At 43.1% G+C, this 18988-nt stretch overlaps 1 protein-coding gene across 2 annotated transcripts in view; it reads right to left on the reverse strand.

Annotated features, from left to right (window-relative positions):
* Window positions 1–18786, reverse strand: part of SRGAP1 (SLIT-ROBO Rho GTPase activating protein 1) — a 150440-nt gene extending 131654 nt beyond the window's left edge. For both annotated transcript variants that reach the window (XM_005242074.3, XM_005242072.3), the window contains exon 1: window positions 18088–18786. In XM_005242074.3, coding sequence (XP_005242131.1) covers window positions 18088–18154 — 67 coding nt within the window. In that variant the 5' untranslated portion in view covers window positions 18155–18786. The remainder of the gene's footprint in view (window positions 1–18087) is intronic.
* Between the last annotated feature and the right edge of the window lie 202 nt (window positions 18787–18988).

Genomic DNA, 18988 nt, shown 5'->3' on the forward strand with positions numbered 1-18988 from the left:
CACATCAGTTATTTAATGCAAAGGGCTATGCTCTTCCTCCAAAAGCCTGACCAAAAGTCCACTGAAGTCAACAGCAGCTCTCTTCTGAATTTCATGAGTTTTGATTAGGTCCATTAAGAGACACGATGGATTTTGCTCTGGAAAGCACTCTCTTGATAGGAAAGAGCAGGAGGCTGTAAAATACCCAAAGATAGGTAATTAGGGAAATGGACTATCTCAAGCCATGTCTGAGAGGTCTTCCACCCAAACAAGGAGTAGAATCAATCGTTTCCCAGACAACAGCAGTCTTTTGTCATTGTTGGATTTGGCATTTAAACTGCAGAGGACAGGCATAGGACAGATGGCCAAAGCTTCATCACAACCATCTTTTTAAGGTGTTCCTTTTAAAAAAATGATTTAATTAAGACAGGAGATTATTCCATTGTCTCATCACACATAGTAAGCAACTAAACATTAGATAAGCCAGTGCAAAAGAAAACCAGCTTCAAATCTGCTAGGCTTCCTCTTACCAGTGTCTGTTGGGAAGAGGAGACTATGGTTTGTATTTTTGCCAAAGGTTATTTCATAGACCAATTAAGAAACCCTTGAAGCTACTACATATTACTCCTTAAAAGTCCCAGTTTTATAATTTATTGCACGCTGGCAAATTGCTGTGGCTGTGCAGAAGGTTAGTGACTTCAGAGCCTTGGCAACACAGAGCAATGTACACCCCAGAACAGACCAGAAAAGATGTATTGTCATTCTTCATATTTGAAGGAAATACTGCATTGTATTTAGATCACGCAAATTAAGTACAAAGATAAGTATGGGAAGAATGCATTATAATGCATGTACAGACCTAAACCCAAACTATGGTAACAGTATAAACATCACTATTACGTTTACATTGCAATAAAGGTACTTCCTGTATGAAAAATTGAAGTGAGCAAGAAAACCCCAAACAAAACCATTGAATAAGTTAAAAACATTTCCTTAAAATACTCTGACCCAGATGCTCAGGGATGTGGAGAAAGGGAATCTTATTTTAAGAGCTTCCCAAGTAAGAATCACTGGTTTATTGTAAACTCAGCACTTAACTTTGTAAACAGATGTACTTATTCCAAACTTCCTCCGCTTAATCCATTGTTTTATTTATTTATCTGATTTAATGCAAGTTTCTCTTACACAAAGCAAAAAAGAATGCAACTGGAACTCCTGTCCTAATTAAAGGTTTCTTTGTTCTATTATGAACCTTACTTGACTGCTCAATATGTATTGCCCAGAAGAACAATACATATTTAAATCTCTAATCCCCACAAGGGCAGAGAGTCTGTTTGGAGCTCTGCAGTAACTATAAAAATCTGGCTTTGGGACAAAATACTATTAAAAATATTTATTAATCTAAACTTTCTTCCTGAGTAACATTCCACACCCTGTACACACTTATCTTTACATTTCTAACATTTTGCATATCTGCACTCATGTGCAGCTGCCTCCTGTACCAGCTCATGAGGTTTGAACTGTGGAGAGGATGGAAGTAGAAACCACTAAAAACAGAGCTACTCAGAATTAGGTATAGTGTCAGAAAATACCACAGGATTTGCACTACCACCCATGAGACTTTTGCAAACAAATGGGACCTCCACAAACAGCTGCATTTCTCAGAAGCTCTAGTCCTGATAACCAGTGGCAAGACACATAGGACAGCAGCTTTCAGACAGGCTATGGGAACTGGAGGGTTCCCAGGCACGGCACAAGTTTTGCACTTGAAGATAAAAGAGACCAGCAACCTCATCCCACTCAAAATCAATGCAAAATCTACTTTTCCAGCTCAGCTTTTTGCAAGCAACCTGCAGACACAATTGTGCCTGTAGCTAACTGAGCTATGTATCCTGCAGAATGATAAAGCATGATACTGACTTCACTTGCAAATTCCATAGGTGGGAGCCAGTGAACACAACAGTATTGAGTCTCTAAACATTTTCTTGAATCTTAGAAATTTGCAGATCTCTCTTGAAATGGTGGTGTTCAATTCTGTTTAGGGGCATAATATCTAAGAGGCTCCCAATGGAACTGCCTTACAGTTCCTCGTTCATCTCTTGACCAAGCATATTGCCTTCCCACACATTCCAAGTACAATCACAATACAGGCAAGTGCACATTCAGTAACGGAACAGAATCTGTAACCAGTCCTCAGCCATATAATGTGGTGCATGCATACCCTAATTACGTGACATGTATTTCAGGTCACAAGACAACAGTTTATCTAGTCACAATGGAAGGAGGGCATGTAGGGTCATGAGGAAGTGAGGCAGAAAGCAAGATCTTGGTTACCAAAAAAACCCAACCAATTAAATAAAATAAAATTGTAATAATAACTTGGGCCACAGCTTGCTCCTGAAACCTACCTGGGGAGGTGATTCTGATAAACTGGATCTGGTCTATGGTCCACAGGTTGGCTATGTCTGCTCAAGGTTACAGAATATCATCATTATGGATTCAGGGATTTGCATTAAAAGAAAAAAAAATTAAACAAAAAATCACCACTTTCTTGCCAGTGCTCTGTATTTTATACATACACAGACATACATGATGTTCAGCAACACTATCCTGTCACCAAAATACTTTTTCTGCAACAATGTTTAGGGAAATAGCATGCCACATCTGTAAAGCAACTCAACAAACTTCTCTGAAATATGAACTCAAAGCTTTTTAATATTAACACAACTTTTGTTTATAAGGCAAAAATCATTCTCCTTGTTCAATCTTCCATGGAACCTTCATTCCATCAATATTGCAATTTCACAGCTAAACTTATTAATAGGGTCATAAATATTCAGATTATGTAATAAAGACAGTGAAAGCAGATGATAAAATGCTGTTAACATTCATTTACAGCAGCTGGGAAGGCCCTGCCAAATGCTGCTTTACATAACAGGTCGTGACGCTCTGACTGCATTAAGCTTTCTGATCACTCTTGCTTTATCTGCTATGATTTCGAACACAATACGAGATAGCACAGACTAACCAATGGATTTAGAAGCTCTTTCAAGCACACCCACATTTCAAAGGTTTAAAAGATTAAAATATCAAAAAAAGCCTTGTGTTTACTACGTTTGTACTTTTGCATTTTATAGTGCAGACATGAAAGTGACATTCACATCATTTATTTGCATTAGCTCCACAAGTCAGTGCCTCCGATAAATTTTAAAAGTGAGTTTATTTTACTGTACCATACTTTAGTTAAGCTATATGCAAAAAAGGGAAACAACACTCAACAAATTGAAAACATCTCCACTACAGTTTTCACAAGGCATCCTGAGTACTACAGAAACATTCTGTAATGTGCACTTAATCTTGTCTGCAGCCTACATTAATTTTATCTTGAGAGTTGCATCTGAATCAAGTGACAGTTCTTGCTTTCTTCAGTGTATTCTGCATTACATTTCCTTTGTTTCAGAACAGTCTCTGCTACACTTAAGAAGTCAGGATTCCCAAAGCATTGGTCAGACCTTACAAGCTCTCAGGGAAGCATCAGCCAGGCACGTGGACTGTGAGACTAGGTCAGAATGTTTTACTGTAAAAAACGATGACTCACAGTTTGATTCATTCATTTTGCATACTTCCATGCCAAAATTAAGCCAAATCCTGCAGACATTTATGGAGATTAGTAGCCTTAGGAAGGTTAAGAGCTCTGGTGAGGTCAACAAATTCATGTGTGTAAAGTAAACAAGGCTGTGCATAACAGAAGACACACATACTTCTCGTAAAAGCAATACCAACCACCCCATTCATCCCTCCAGCCCTGCATTAGGTAGCAACTATTCAGAGCACTGAACACATTACAAAGCCTAATGCTTTAACTGATTGAAGTTTTACAGCAGTGGGTCTCAAGTTTTTCCTGTAGCCATGGCTCATTCGAGAGCATTGATGTATTTATACACAACCAAGGAGTTTCAGCAAGCTCCACCCCACCTACGTAGGGCACTGCTTGAGCAAGGGCCACCTCACTACTTGGGAAGCCACCAGTTAAAGTAAAGGAGACCTGGCTAATTACCAGATGTTGGCAAAAATCTTAAGACATTACAGGAAAAATAAAATACACAAAGGGAAACAGTAGTTTCAATACTCATTCAGTGTTGTGAAGTCTGCATCATATTACAAGGTACTTGGGTTTTGCTTTGAGTAAGGCTACCTGAAGTCAACTTCTGGAGACTCTTGTCAGTGTATTCAGTCACCTGAAATCAAGATCTTTCTTCACTTTAAATCAAGTGCTCTTGCCCAAGTTAGAGCAGTCTTTCCCAGACTTGGAGGAGAGACTAGAAGTGGTTTTTTCCCACCAAGTCACATCTGTTTGCACAAGAACTACAGAAGAGTTATGTCTTCACAAAATCACAGACTCTTGAGATGAGATTCAAAGGGGTAATTCCAAGGTTATAGAAAAACTGTAATAGGAATAATGACCCACATGATCCTAATAACAGGTCTGAATCCCCACTGCTAACTTAAAAATCTCACCTTCACAGCATCTTGCAAATAGACCTTCAAGCAAGGAGGAGGTTCCTCAACTACAGGTAGTTACCATACCTAATCCCATGATCTCACAAACATACTCCTGATATCTTATGAACTGAGAAAAAAGTAATTGCAGAGATGTTACCTACAATAAATTTTAAAAAAAGTATTTTGAATTAAATTTACTTTCAAATATTCTAATACAAGCAATGCTAAGGAAAAACAAAGCTACATAATGTAAACAGCATGTGCTCTGCAAGTCAAATGTTAAAACTGAGAAAACAGATTACATATAAATACTTAGCTACAGAACTAACATTTCTATTAAGTCTTCACACATATTCTATCTTCTTATTTACAGTACCTTTAATTAACAGATAAGCATCCTCTTATCCAGTAGGAACTGCTACTGATTCAGGATGCATTAGCTATGCATTTAATACAACAGCCAATTAGAATTTTGTTTAGAAAAGTAATCAAATTAATAGCTAGATAAATTACCATCTAACCAAGTGGGGCACAGAACAGAACGAAGAACAAACTTAATTCCAAAATTCCAACACAAAATATGCCAGTGCACAAATTCAGAAACATACCTGAAGGGTTTTCTTAAATCCCCTTTTTAAATTAAGTTGAAAAGAATTTGGACATGTCCATCCTTTCCATCTTCTTGCCTGACTCTGAGCTATGGTACTTCGCATACAGCTGTTCAAACAACCTCATTTCACCACATGCAGCTTAAGTAGTACAAATAAAGAACAGACATGTTAATACACCCAAGTAAAGCCCAACATCTACACCTTGGCTTTCTGAAGTAGTCTGCTGCCCTTCAAAACTCTGTAAAGGAAATAACCTGATCAACTACCATGACTGATAAGTTCTTCAGGTTTTCTCCTCTTTACATCTATATTAATGCACTGTAATCATTCACCTCTAGTCACTAAACCCCAAAACATTCACTGTTATTTGACTAACAACTGCAGACTTGCCCGAGTAATATTTGCAGACCCACTCCCCTGCTTTCCTCCTTAAACATCAGTTGAGGCAATTTTTCCACCTTCAAAAAATAAAAACCCTACTCTTCACAGATACGAAATAAGTCAGGAATATTTGCAGAGCAAGTTCCTGCTGGCTGCTGTGAAAGCTGTTTGTGAATCTGGAGCTCAGGCATTTGAAGAGCAGAAACACCATGAGACAGGGGACTGAATATGCTGCATGAAAGTGCCATATGAAAGGAGTTCTGCATGAAAAGTCATGGGAGCAAAGGTTCACACAAACATTCATTAGTGAACCTTTTAAATAACTCTGAACAAATGGGTTTTTTTCCTAGATTGCCTGCAAAAATAGAGAAAATCTGCTAAAAATTGCTTTAAACACTGGCAGGGCGTTAAGATTAAAAATCAATACAAAGGGAAGGGTTGGGTTTTTTTCTGTATACTGTATGACCACATGCAATGAATAAATATGTTATCCTCTGAATACTTCCCCTTCCAGATTAATAAACTATTCTTAATTTAGAATGGTGACACAAATATCTCAATCCTACAGCCCTCCCCCTTTTCCATTTCTTCAAAAAAGAAGTAGAGCAGGAAACACACACACTTGCTGGAATGCATAGTGAGACCCATACCTCTCAGGTGACTGCTCTGACTACCAGGCAATGGATTCATAATCGCTCTGTAAATAATTAAATATTCATTAGGTCGTGGAAAAAGCAGGAGCGCTTCAACAAACAAGAAAACAGGGAGACTTGTCTCAGAATACTCTGTTCCCTAGTTGTCTGAGCAATCACTTACAAGGTGGGAGAGCTGGATTCAAGACTGAATTTTGGTTAAGATAAAGGTAGCAAGGTGTGAAACCAGACTCCTCATGCATGTTCTGATCACTAGAACAGACGCACTGATCAGATTCCTAACACTGCAATTTCACACATATTTCCACATGGCTCAGCAAAAGCAGCTAATATTTTTAGGTCTTCTCTGGTGGCAACTCAGATGACACCAGCATGGATGGGGCTGGCACTTACCTCTTGCCTCTGCCAGCTGGAGGCAAGGCAGTTTCTGGTCTATAAAGAAAGAAATTGTCAGTGAGATGCTGTGTTTCAGATTATAACTCCTGCAAACAGTCTGCAGAATAAACATGTAGGCCAGTATGTGCAGTCACATAAACATACCCACAGACACTTCTGAAGTAAGACAGCAGCCAAAGGGGAACTAAACATGGCGTCTGAAAGGCAAACACAGGAACTAGAGTTCTTTTATGGATTTAATCCCACAGGATATTTTTCACCCTAAACCTCTTTAAGTCCATGTGGATGAGTGTGAAAACTGCTGTTGTAACCTAAAAGTCTTGTTATCTCAGGCCTGAGCAGAGACCACCTCCATTGCAGTCCTGCAACCACCAGGCAATGACACAGAGCTGTACTGAGCTGCCTGGTGGGCCACCAGCAAGGCATATGCTTGCTATCTCCTTAAACAGTCCCTCTGCCAACCCATTCCCTCCCACCAGTAACCTCCTAATTTGTTAGCCAGCGTGGTACATATTGGAGGAATTACTTTGGCTCTTATTGTCATCGATTTTGCCCTTTTGATATGAAGAAGAGGGGTTTTTTCTTGCTCAGCATTACAAAACCAGTTATCAGGGACTGTTTGGAAAGGTTTCCCAAAGATGTTTTGAAGGACAGACAAACGCTGCTAAGCAAATTGTACACATTCTAACTACCTGGTCTTTGGTAGTCAGAATCATCCTTGTTCTTTCTACCAGCCTCTCAGTACTGCATGCCTCATTGCACCTAGCGCAACATACATATACTTCACCATTTGTTTTTTTAGACATAAAAGCAGCCTCATAATGAAAAGGCGCTCCAGTTTTCTGTGTGTAGGTACAGTCAGCCAAAGCTACAAGCAATTCAGCATTCACTTCCCCTTGTTCTGCTATGTAAGCAGGTAGAAGCAGCGCTGGAGCCCTGCTCAAATACAGACTATTTTTCTTGTCCTCAGTTTTGCTATTAACATTTTCATACTGTTCTTTACTTGAAGTACCAGAGACATCACCACGAGACCAGACGTCATGCCTCCCTAAGGTGCCTTTATTCAGAATTGTTATCATGATAATGCATTAAAACCTTGGCAGAAGACACCTGAAGCAGGAAGAAGTCTCAAAGGAGGGTTGGAGGAAAAACAATAAACCCCCCAATTCTCACATCCTATAGCCTCTCTGGCCCAACAGAAAACTGAAAAAGCATCATTTTATTCCATATTCTCAATGTATAGGTGCTGGCTTAAACAAGGTCAGTGCTAGAGATCTCTATCTAGACTCCAGTGAAGATCAGTAACTTCAGTCAGGTCCAAGGAACAGGATGGCATAAGATGCTCCTGGCCACTTGCTTCTCAATGAGGCCATATGACCAAGTTTGCAAGGTGTAGTGTAGTCCACCATCTCACAGGTAAAGTTAAAGACAGCAGTGGGCGTACTGCTTAAGAAGCATGGGATTTGACCCACAACTACAATATCATGGCATCAGAAGTGGCTGGCAATTAAAGGATTACAATACAGTCGATGATAATCCGATGAGCTCAGCTGCAGATGCACACAGTTTGCTCACAGCAGGCTGCCGGGGAAGAAGTGATGCCAGGCATGCACAACAGCACTCACAGCTGCCAGGCTCCTCCACAGCACCCTGGGAGGAGAGGAGCACCTAGTAGGTGGGGACCGGCTAACTGCACTGGGCTCCCTCATCTCTTCTGCACTGGAGACCTTCTCCCACTCTGCATGTAGTTGTGACTTCAATGCAAGGGTACCTGTGGAGACTAACACTTTTGTTCTATTTTCTGTCATTGTTGTCTAAACTCCCAAATTACCAAACGGATGTAGCGTTTAGCTGTATGTTAAACAGACCTGCGCACAAAGTTTAGGCCAAGCTGACTCTCTAAAGTTGTTAAAAGTGATGAATGAAGTGACTTCTAATCAAGGGAGTCAGCCTTGGGAAGGAGGAAAACAAAGAACGGATGGTGAAAAGAACACCATTATCTTAAGTTATGCAGAAAAAAGCCTCCAAGTGAGGAAGTTCTGGCTGCAAGAGGAGACAAGTTACTGAAGTGTCGCAATTCACTGAAACTTGGTTGAAAGTAAGATAAAGGTAATTGCGGTAGTGAGAGATCGTGACCTCCAACTCAAATAGCCCCCCTGACAGAGGGCAACCCCCCACTTGGGAAGTAGTGCTTCAGTAGTGCTGAGGATGCATACTAGTTTGCATTAGAAGTGAGAAACTTGTAACCAACCCTGTATGTGAATGAAGATGAACATGTAATACACTATGCATGTGCACGTACTCTACTGCATACAATGTGTACCCTCAAGTAACTTGGTGTGCACGCTGGGCAGAGCGATCCCTTCTGCATCCAGTGCTGTAAATAATGAGAATGCTTGTTTCTTAATGATATATTGGTGTTAAGAGGTTTACTCCTGATTTCGGTGATATCATAACATTAAGAATCTCACTAATTTTATGCACAGTTACTTGGAAATTAGGAAGATACAAATACATGAAGGCAGCCTTAAAAAAAGGCACATAATGCACACAACGCTATTACATTGGGTCTTAAACTTCAGTAGTCTGCTGGGCAGCAAAGACAGCATAGTCGTCAAGTTCTTAAATCGATTTCTTATCTTAAATCAAGTTTTTAAACATACCCAGTTATTCCTTTGCAACACAAAACAAACAAGATAGCTTTCCATTACACAGCTGGTTCTTCAGGGAGCTGGTATTACCTATGCCAAGGATGCAGACACCAATTTGCCACATATGCAAGGCACCTATGAGCAAGAGTTTATACACTTTTTTCTACTAATCATCAGATTAGTGATTTGCAAGAGGAAGAGCATGCTGCGCTGTGTTAGAACAACCTTAGTGTGTTAAGTATCCTATAATAAGGGTGAGAACTTTTTTATTTTTAGAATACCTTTTGAATGGCTGCATAAATATTATCAAAGGAGTAACTTTATGCCTATCAAATTAGTGTAGCATGTTTTGGTACAGAGATCTGTATTGCCGTGTACGTGCGAAGAAAGAACAACAATGACTACAAGCACTAGACAGCTGTCAGACACAATGCCCTGACTGCCAGGAATACAAAACTTTAAGGAAAGGGACTGCGTGGATCATCAAGTCCAGCCTGTTGTTACCACAGGCAATCCTATCTTATAAATCTTTCCTAAAAGATTATTTATTGAATAGTTGGCATCTAAAAAAAGTTAATGAAGAAAGTCTAAAATGTCTTTTCACCAGAAAAAGCAAAATAATAGATCTTGTTCTATCATGTAAAAAAATAAATAAAGTGACTTGCAATCCTTTCAATTTCTCTATTGCTTTCTAAAACAGTGGCTTAATTGTTGAGTTAGAAAGTTTCAGTTCAGATGCCTGCTCATTTTGGTATGGAATGAATACTTACTTTATCTTGCCTCTGAACTAACGCTTTAGATTGTTTATCCTCTCTTCTCTGGAGTCAGAGAGGAAAAGCAGAGAACAGCAAGGCTTGAAAGGAGGCAGGTTGTTGAAAGAACAGAGCCACACTAGAACTATCACTGAATCTTATTAGAGTTCTGCTATACTCTGTACACATCAGCAGATTCCTCTGATTTTCAGCAAGCAAATACTCTGGAACCAGCTAGAACAGTAGAGACTGGTTTCTTTCACCATATGAAGTAACTTACACTGGAAAGTGAAAGGGGATCAGCACATATCTTTATTTAGTTTAACACACAGACAGAGCAAAGCCAAAAATGTGCACCACTTCACTTCTGATACCTTCGAAGAAGTAAGTCAAAGCAGCATCTTGAAGACTCCTGGCACAAGGCAGCACCAACGAACTGCTAGCAGAACTTACATACACAGTAATTCAGATGAGTAAGCACTGAGTCAGTTAAAGAGTCTGGACAGTCCATTTACATGAATCTGCAGTAGCCAGTTATGTTTCCCACAACAGCTAATTATGTAAAGGGTTACAATCATTACTTCCTGGAAGCCATCATCCGGTAAGCCAGCTGCATTTCTTTTTATTCCCAATATAGTCAACAAGAAATACTACACCATAAGTGTTCTATTTTTTGTAAGTTCTATTTCAAAATAAAAAAAATAACTGTAAGTCTAGTATATTTTGAGAACGTTTTGGTTAATATGCTCATACAGGTCTCTTGCCTGTTTATCATCACTTTGTCTGTAATGGGAAGTCTCAGGAGGTTGCAACTGAAACTCAAACAGGTTTTAATCAATCAATAATAGATCACATAACAAATTTAATACGGATATTCTAACTGATGAATCCATGATTATATTTCTAAGCAAGTTCTACTGAAACTTTTTCTAGAAAAATGATAGATAAAGAAAAGCTTTTTTCCCCTTCTCATCACACTGTAATTAAAAGCAAGCCCCTAAACGCTATGATCAAGGCAAATGAAGATCAAGTAGCCACACACCTTCGGGGGGACTTCATTATAAACAGATCAATTGCACTGCCCTGCACTGGATGGATATAGAAGTTAATGACACAGACATCCTTAACGCGTTTCATAGATATGATTATTACAGAATCAAATCATAAAGCATACACTTTCTCCACAGCATTTTCTGAGAGTGTGTTGGCTGGTGTTTGTTTCCTAGAGATTTTTCTGACACACGAAGCTGGGCCCTTTTCTTGCCCAAATGTTTCAAGTGAAAGACTACGAAGAGCATCTTCCCTTCCTACCTGCAATGCTAACCTCATTTAACACGCATTTAGAGCTGGGATGATTTTGTTGTGCCAACCATGAACTAAAACAAGCATTTTCTCCTTCTAGAGAAGACAAACTGTCACTATAATGTTTGCACTCACTGACTGGCAGAGAGTAGTAATATGAAGTCATGGCCATGGTCTTGGAAACAGCATTAGATTTGCCTGGGGTTATTTCCAAAACATCCTTCGTTTTCTGTAAAGCGATTACATCTCAGTCTCAGAATTTATCAAACTGTCACCTCCAGGTAAAAGCCAGGTTTCCAGTGGGTTGTATGATACCAGATTGAATTCTGCATCTTGAAATTCATGCAGGTATATACCTGAGAAACAGTGACACGAACAGGGAAGAGGGAAGGGGCTATTGAAGGGATTTTCCTTGTCCAGTTACTAAGCTGTAGCTAACAGAAAATGGCTTGAGAATACCGGCGTTTTACCTGGACAAGATAGATTAGTGTGTAGAGCATAGGTAAAACATAATACACCACCTTTAGCCTACCAGGTGGCTATAGCTGACTTGTGGCACACTTCTGTGTCTACCAGAAGATAACTTCCACAAGCTGCAGAAAACAGTAGATTCCTGAGGAAGTGCTGCCTCAGGATTACCACTCCCATTACACCAGATCAAAGTGAATTGTTTGTCTTAGAGCACTCCCACAGGACCAAGCCACCACACGAACTGCCTGAACAGCTTGCAGTTGTTTAAGTCTTGGAAACAAAGGAAAAAAGAGCAGTGATAGCCAACTCCTTTGGTTTTGGTGCCAGATACAGTCTTGGTAATGTAAAACATACACAGCAAGCAGTCTTCCTGTGCAGACTGCTCTGCCTCTTACCCAGGAGATGGTCCCATGCTCTCAGCAATGGCCCTCTCTGCTTCACCCCAAGTATCTGCTACTGCACAGCCCACCAGCCTCATGCCTGTTACTGGTACACAAGCAGCAATGCCAGCCATTACTCCTTCAACCACTGTCTCCAGTTTTCAGCTGTTGCTCTTCCTCCACATGCATGCATACATACATATACACATACATACCCCCACAATCTCTTGAACCTCAGGGTATTTGGCACTGTGCCCAAGAGACAAGAAGTGCGGAAGGAAAAGACAAAGTAACTTCAGGCAGAATAGGCTACTCATGATTCACAGCTCCTGGACTGACCAGCACAGAGCAAGGTCAGCCAGCCTTGCCTTGAAGGTGGCCAGCACTTGATCGGATCAGCCCAGATAGCTCAGAGCAGAGAGCACAGGGGGGTGCCAGAAAGGTCAGGCCAGTAACTGGCAAGGTGGGAGAAGCTAGTCACAGAGGAAACGCTGCCATGAGCCTAAAACCTGCGGCAAGTAGAGGGGGCACACACAGCACGTAAGTAGCCCTGGTACACATTTAGACTAATCGCTTGCACACAAAACCAAACCCCCACACTCCAAAGCCTATTTTGCTCTGTGAAAGCCGAGCAGTAAGAGTAGATTAGGCTCTAATAGGGATTAATACAAGTTAAGGTAGCACTGATTTCCACTAGGGAGACCAGAAAGGTTAGACATGGGACAGCATGACAGCTAGATGCAACGGGGGCTTGAAAAACAGGTAAAGGGAAGGAAAAGCACAACAGGAGCTTCCACTGACACCTGTCTGGCTCCATTTGTGCTCCCCCCTACATCCAGCCCTGTCCAAACCAGAGATTAGACATGCTGCACTGTCAGGTCATGGTCAGTAATTTCTAACAGCCTGTGTAATGGTCAGCAGGGGATTTCTTATCCAGTCTCAACAGCACTTTTTTTCTAGTGCTACCATCCATCACCTCTGACTGACAAGGAGACCAGTTTTCACTAAAGGCAAAACCTAACCCAAGCAAAGTTTGAGGAAGAAAATGAGATTAAATTTGCATCCCATTCTGCCTTACCACAGCCATTTCAAAGCTGTAAGTTTAATTTTATTAGCAACTAGGACTTGAGTTCGTAAAAAAGTGACCAATAAAAGATAATGGCAGGAAATTAAATGAACCTTAGCATGATTTAGAGCATTGTTCTGCAACAGCAAAACTGCACAGAAAGTACACTTTGAAGGGAAAAAGCGCCCTAAAGAAGAGATCATAAAGGATCCAGAGTCAGACTCTGCTTCAGAGTCAGAGGTAAGTGAAGGCTTTCTTAGAGACTAACAAAAAAAGTGCAGATATACACAAACCGTACATATTAAGTACACTTTACAATTGCCACATTGCCAGAAAGAAACACTAATCATACAATCTATTCATTGCTCACCCTTTCATGTGTGCTGTAATAATTAGGACCTTATTCACCTTTAAATTCAAGTAAAATAATAAACAGTTTCATTGCAGGGCTGGGAGACACCAGCTGCAGTGTGGCCAGACCAGGAAAAGTCTGCTTTCCTGACTGTTGGCCATATTTTCAAAAAGGTACCAAGAAAAAGTCAAACTAATGTGTATTTTAGAACTCAGCCTTTCCTCAGAAGGGCTTCTGTTGTTTTTAATTCTAGATTGTTTTAAATGAAAGTTTGAATTCAGTTTCACAAATCAGAATTTTAATTTTCCATGAAAATTAATTAGGCAACGTAATACAGAGTGCTAACAGGTTGTTTCTGGTGGAAAATAGGAGTATTTTGTTCCAAAGGAGACCATCCAAATATTGGTCTTAGGGAAGTGTCTCCCTTCACAAAGCTGAATTTGGACTTACATTTCTACCCAGTCACTTCCAACTGGAAAACAAAGGTGGGAAAAGGAACCTTGTAAGTAGCTCTTCCCTCTCTCCTTTTCAGTTGGGAGATGCAGTTGCATAGGAAGGCCAATACTGCTAAACTCCAAAGACATTCAACAGTTCGGACTGTACAGAGGATCTCACCGAATAGACAGGCCTAGATAATCAGTCAGCACAATGCTTACCTATTCAAAGCACACTTCTGCTGCGCAAGGAAGGCCAGTTGCAAGTCTTAAGAAGGTAAACAGGCCAGTTCAACACTTGAATGATATTAAAGCTATTGAGCAGCACGCCTGATCCTCTGCTACTACTACACATTTCTTCTCCAGAAGGATAAATTTCTCAAGTGAGCCAGGTATTCAAAATCTGACTAGCTCACCCTTCACCATACCTGAGATACCCACAGGGCCATCAGAGTACTTCTTCGCTACTGTGGATTGCTCAGTAACTTTACCAACAGAAATGATTTGACGTTATCAGACCAAGGAACAGCTGGTCCTCAGAATACAAAAGGTAGGATAATAATAGGCTACTATAGTAAATCGAGCTTTCAGTTAAGGAATGCCGTGTATAAATCTAAGTAGGCTCACATATCAGAAAGTTAAAACTCAACTCCTAACTATACCACCAGTCTGTTGCTCATTTAAACAGGATTCTCTCCACTTTCTAGCTGTAGTCATATCCCCCACCCTAAACGCAAGGTTGGTGGGAAACCATTAACTCTAATTACTTCAGAACGTCTATAAACTTACCACATTCTTCAGAAAAAACACAGACAATTGATAGTCTGGATGATCAGGGATATTTTAAGAAGTGATTTTGCTCAGTAATCCAATACAGTCTGCAGAAAGTCTACAAGGCACATTGCCCAGGCCATTTTAACAATATAAATCGTTCCTCAGAACTGTCAAAATGTTCTTGAATAAACAAGCTCTTGATCCCTTTCCTAAGGCTGAGAAGTAGGTGCTTCAGCAAAACTATCAAGTAACAAGGTCATACTAGAACTGAATTTTATCAAGATAGCTCACTGCTAACAAGTAAGAATTCAAGCAATACTTCCCACATGCCTTTCTGTTTACAGATGAAGGTACCAATGCCGTCACAATATCCTTACATCCCCCAAGCAATGGGTATAGGTATCCATCTAGATAGACCTAACTTCAGTATTGAGACATCTTTAAGAAATATCCTTCTGCTTTCTATATAATGTGCAGGGAAGTGAACACAATTCCTTACTGCTACAATTGGGATAGTTCTTGACAAAAAGTTAGCCTGAAGAACAAGGATGTTGCAAGGAAAAAGTTCAGTAAAATGTTCTGCTCAACAAGTCAGAAGTATCTTGTCCGTTTCAGCTTGAGAAACAGGTAACATTTGCAGGCTTTCAACTGTTCCTGTACAACCTCCAATAAAGCAACAGCCAGTCTACTGATACCACTGGAAGCCCAAGGAGAAGATGTCAGTTTACACCACCCAGGAACCAGGCAGAACAATTAACATCTGTTCCTGCTTCTTATTTGAGGAGTTAAGAGCAGAAAAAGCTATGTGAAGAATGGCACTGTTAAATCCTCATTTCCAAATACAGCACCATATACATACCCCACAGGTTGTGTACATTAGAGGCCCCTCTTTCTTCAGTATCAATATTCAGACATCTTACAGCAGAATTTACAAATGCACATGTCAGTGGTATGGTTTCCGAATTGCTAAACACTTGAGCCCAGCATGCTGAGCACCATGCAATCTCATAACAAGGTAAGGGATATATTTGCTGTTACACTCCTTTGCACGCACCTGTCCAGAGGACCTCAAATGGCCAGTTTGCTGCCAAATTGTCCATGTCCTTCAGGCAACTAAATATGTCAGCAGTGAGAAATCAGCTAGCCTTTGCAAACACCAGAAATCATAAGCAGCAAAAGCGTTTTGGCCACACCCTTTCTCCTATTCTAATGCATGAAATTCCTAGTATATAGGGACCTGCTTTTCCTGCATTCACGTTCCCTTAAAGTTACCTTGCTGATTAATTAGGACTGATTCCTTAGCCCCTGAAGCCCCCAATACCAAAAAGATTTTCAAGGTTATCACACAATGGTATCACCACTTTGTTACAGTATCACTGAGCTAGCTAGCATCAAGCAGAATTACGTCTTAGTACACACAGTTCTTGCCACTTGAAATACAATTGTAGTGATGCTGCTTTAAATAAAAAGCATCTCTGGCTACAATTTCTAGCCCAGCACACTTTTTCAAACAGTTTCTAATCAACAATTCAGGTGAGACAGTTGGGACCAGACTGTACACACCCCAGACCACCACAAAGCAGCAAAGCAAGTCAAAATTCCTACTAAGCTATGTTTACAAATGTCACATCCCTCTGCAATTATCATGGGGGATGATGACACCAAAGGAGAGGCAAGTTATCAGAGGTGCTTTCTACCTTAATCTTGGTTTTTTATGAAATGATCCGATATATGTAGCTGAAGGGCATGGTATTTTTTCTTCATCATTCAAAAGAACAGAACGGCTTATGTAGCAACTGGCTGTAGTTAATAAAGGTTGAGTCTGTAACAATCATGTTAGGAGGAGCCAAAGAACAGTCTGCACACTCTGCAAAGAGCTGAAGATCTTGAACATTTTTTCTGCTCACTGATCAAGAGAAATCTGCACCATCTCCACAGAGAGGCAGAAGCACCAGCCCTCCGAGGTGAATCTACCAGCTATGTGAGAGCTGTCTCAGCCCTGCCCACGTCAAAGAGGCACCTGAAGCATGGCCTACCTGCCAGTTCAGAGAAAACCCCTCACTCCCCACCCATCCAGCAGGTCTCTTATTTTAAGCCTAAATCCCTTCCTGGACCCAAAAAGACTTTCATTGGCGACAGGTATTTTTCACCAGAAGTTACCCTTAGGAAGAAGAGAACTCAAAAACTACCTCTTTCCTTTTAAGAGAAAAAAACCAAAACAATGAAACTCCAAGACCTGTCTTGAAAATTTGATCTCACAGGACCAAGACAGACCAAAAACCACTGTGCAATTACAGAAAGTGAAGAAATCTTTGAACAGCTGAGGACTGGTTCCTCCCACTTCATTTCAGACACCTTGGTTTGAAAGGTCCCCAGCCCTTGCCTGCGTGGGGCAGGAGGGCTCCTGAAGCCCACGGACCTGCGTGGGGACAGAGTCTCTGCACATCACTGACCACGGTGGGTAGCATCAAGGAGGGTCCACCCCATGTATGTACAGTGCACACCAACATAATTTTAATAAAGAGAGGTATCACATAGCTTTCTTGACGCTGCATTTCAGGTTTGCATCCATCCTCAAAGCTTGGATTTATTGCAATTTGTGTATTATGCAATATATTCCCAGACAGCACCCAGAATAAAAGGATGTGCACCAAGAGACCCACACCCCACCACCCATGCTGCTACTTTTCCATCCTCTGTTCCACCCAAGACACTGGCAAGGAGGAAAACGCTGGGCGAGGAGAGGAAGCTCGAGGGTATGGGAGCGCTGATGGCTCAAGCCGGCACTGTCCTCGGCACAATAGTTGGGTGCGATACAGCCGGGCGATGCGAGGCTGAAATACTTCTCGGGATGGCTGAAAGGGCTCATTCAACAGTCAAGGATAATTCTCTATTAGCAATCTTCTACAGCCCAGCACAGAAACTACAGCCCTGAGGGGAGGGTGGGGGCCACCAGCCATGTGCCATAAGAAAGGGGCATGGCTTACTATTGTCTCTCGCCTCAGTTCAACTGCCAAGCCTTTTCTGTCTTTTTTTTTTTTACCCCCCCCCCCCCCCCCCCAGCGTTACCGAGGCCGGCGGAGGAAGGGAAGGTGCTCGGCCGGGCAGCGGGCAACCGCGGCAGCTGCCGCCCGGCCCCGGCCCCAGCCCCCGCCGGCCCCTTACACAAACCGGCGCCGCTCGGAGTGCGGGGGGCGCCCGCGCCCGCCGCCCCCTCCCCGCTTCCCTCCGCCGCCGCCCCGAAGTTCAGGCAACAGGGACAGACCGCCCGGCCGGCGGTGGCGGCGGGGCCGGCCTCGGCCCGCAGCCCGGGGGAAGGGGCCGGCAGGGCTCCCCCGGCGCCGCCGCCCCGCGCCCCTGAGGCCGGGGGCCCCGCGCTTACCTTTCACTTGACTTTCATACTCCGCTATAATCTCTTTGTCCTTTTTGAATCTGCTCGGGGTTGACATTATCCACTTGCTTCTTCCGCTTCTCCCCCTTCTTCTCCTTGTTTTAAATTATTATTACGGATTATTATTATTTTTCCGGAGGGGCTCCCAAGTTGTGTCAGATGGCCACAAGCCCGAGCGAGCGCGGCGGCCGGGGCGGCAGCGGGCGGCTGGCCCCGCGGGAGCGCCGCCGGCACCGGAGGCAGCGAGGCGGGGAGGCGGCGATCAGGCTAACCCCGGCGCGGGCACCATCGCCTCCAGGCACCGCCGGCGGCAGCAACGCGGTCCGCGGCCCGGGGCCGCCGCAGGGCGGGGCAGCGGCGGGGTTGCCGCTGGCCGCGGGGCACCCGCTTCCACTAGGCGAGGGCGGGGGCCCGGCGGCTGCGCCCCACCATTGTTATCTCTCCTCACGCACCCGGGAGAGGGGAAGGGAAGGAGGGAGAGGGCGGTGGGCGGTGGGCGGGAGGCAGGCAACCGCGCTCCGTCCGTACGCCAGAGGCACTAGTTACTCCCGTCGCCGCGCTCGCCTGGGTGGGGACTCGGGGCCGGCGCCCCGCCGTGACTAACCGCGGGCGGCAGCGCGGAGGCGCACGTCCCAGCCCCGCAGCCCGAGCAGCGGCCGGCGCGGGGCGGCACCCCCGCCGCGCCCTAGAGAGGTGTCTCCGGGAATAAACTTCTCCCCGCCCTCCCGCCGCTCTCTCCGCCCTTCCTGCCTCCCCGCCCGCCTCCGCTCCGCGCTCGCCTTCTCCCCGGTGGCGCCCGCCCCGCCTCCCCCCTGCCGGCAGCCGCCCACCGCCGCGCCGCGGGCCGGGCCCGCAGGCCCCGCCGCCCGCCTCCCGCGGCAGCCCCGCGGCG

The sequence above is a fragment of the Falco peregrinus genome, chromosome 6 (assembly GCF_023634155.1).
Source record: "Falco peregrinus isolate bFalPer1 chromosome 6, bFalPer1.pri, whole genome shotgun sequence".
NCBI classification, from domain to species: domain Eukaryota; kingdom Metazoa; phylum Chordata; class Aves; order Falconiformes; family Falconidae; genus Falco; species Falco peregrinus.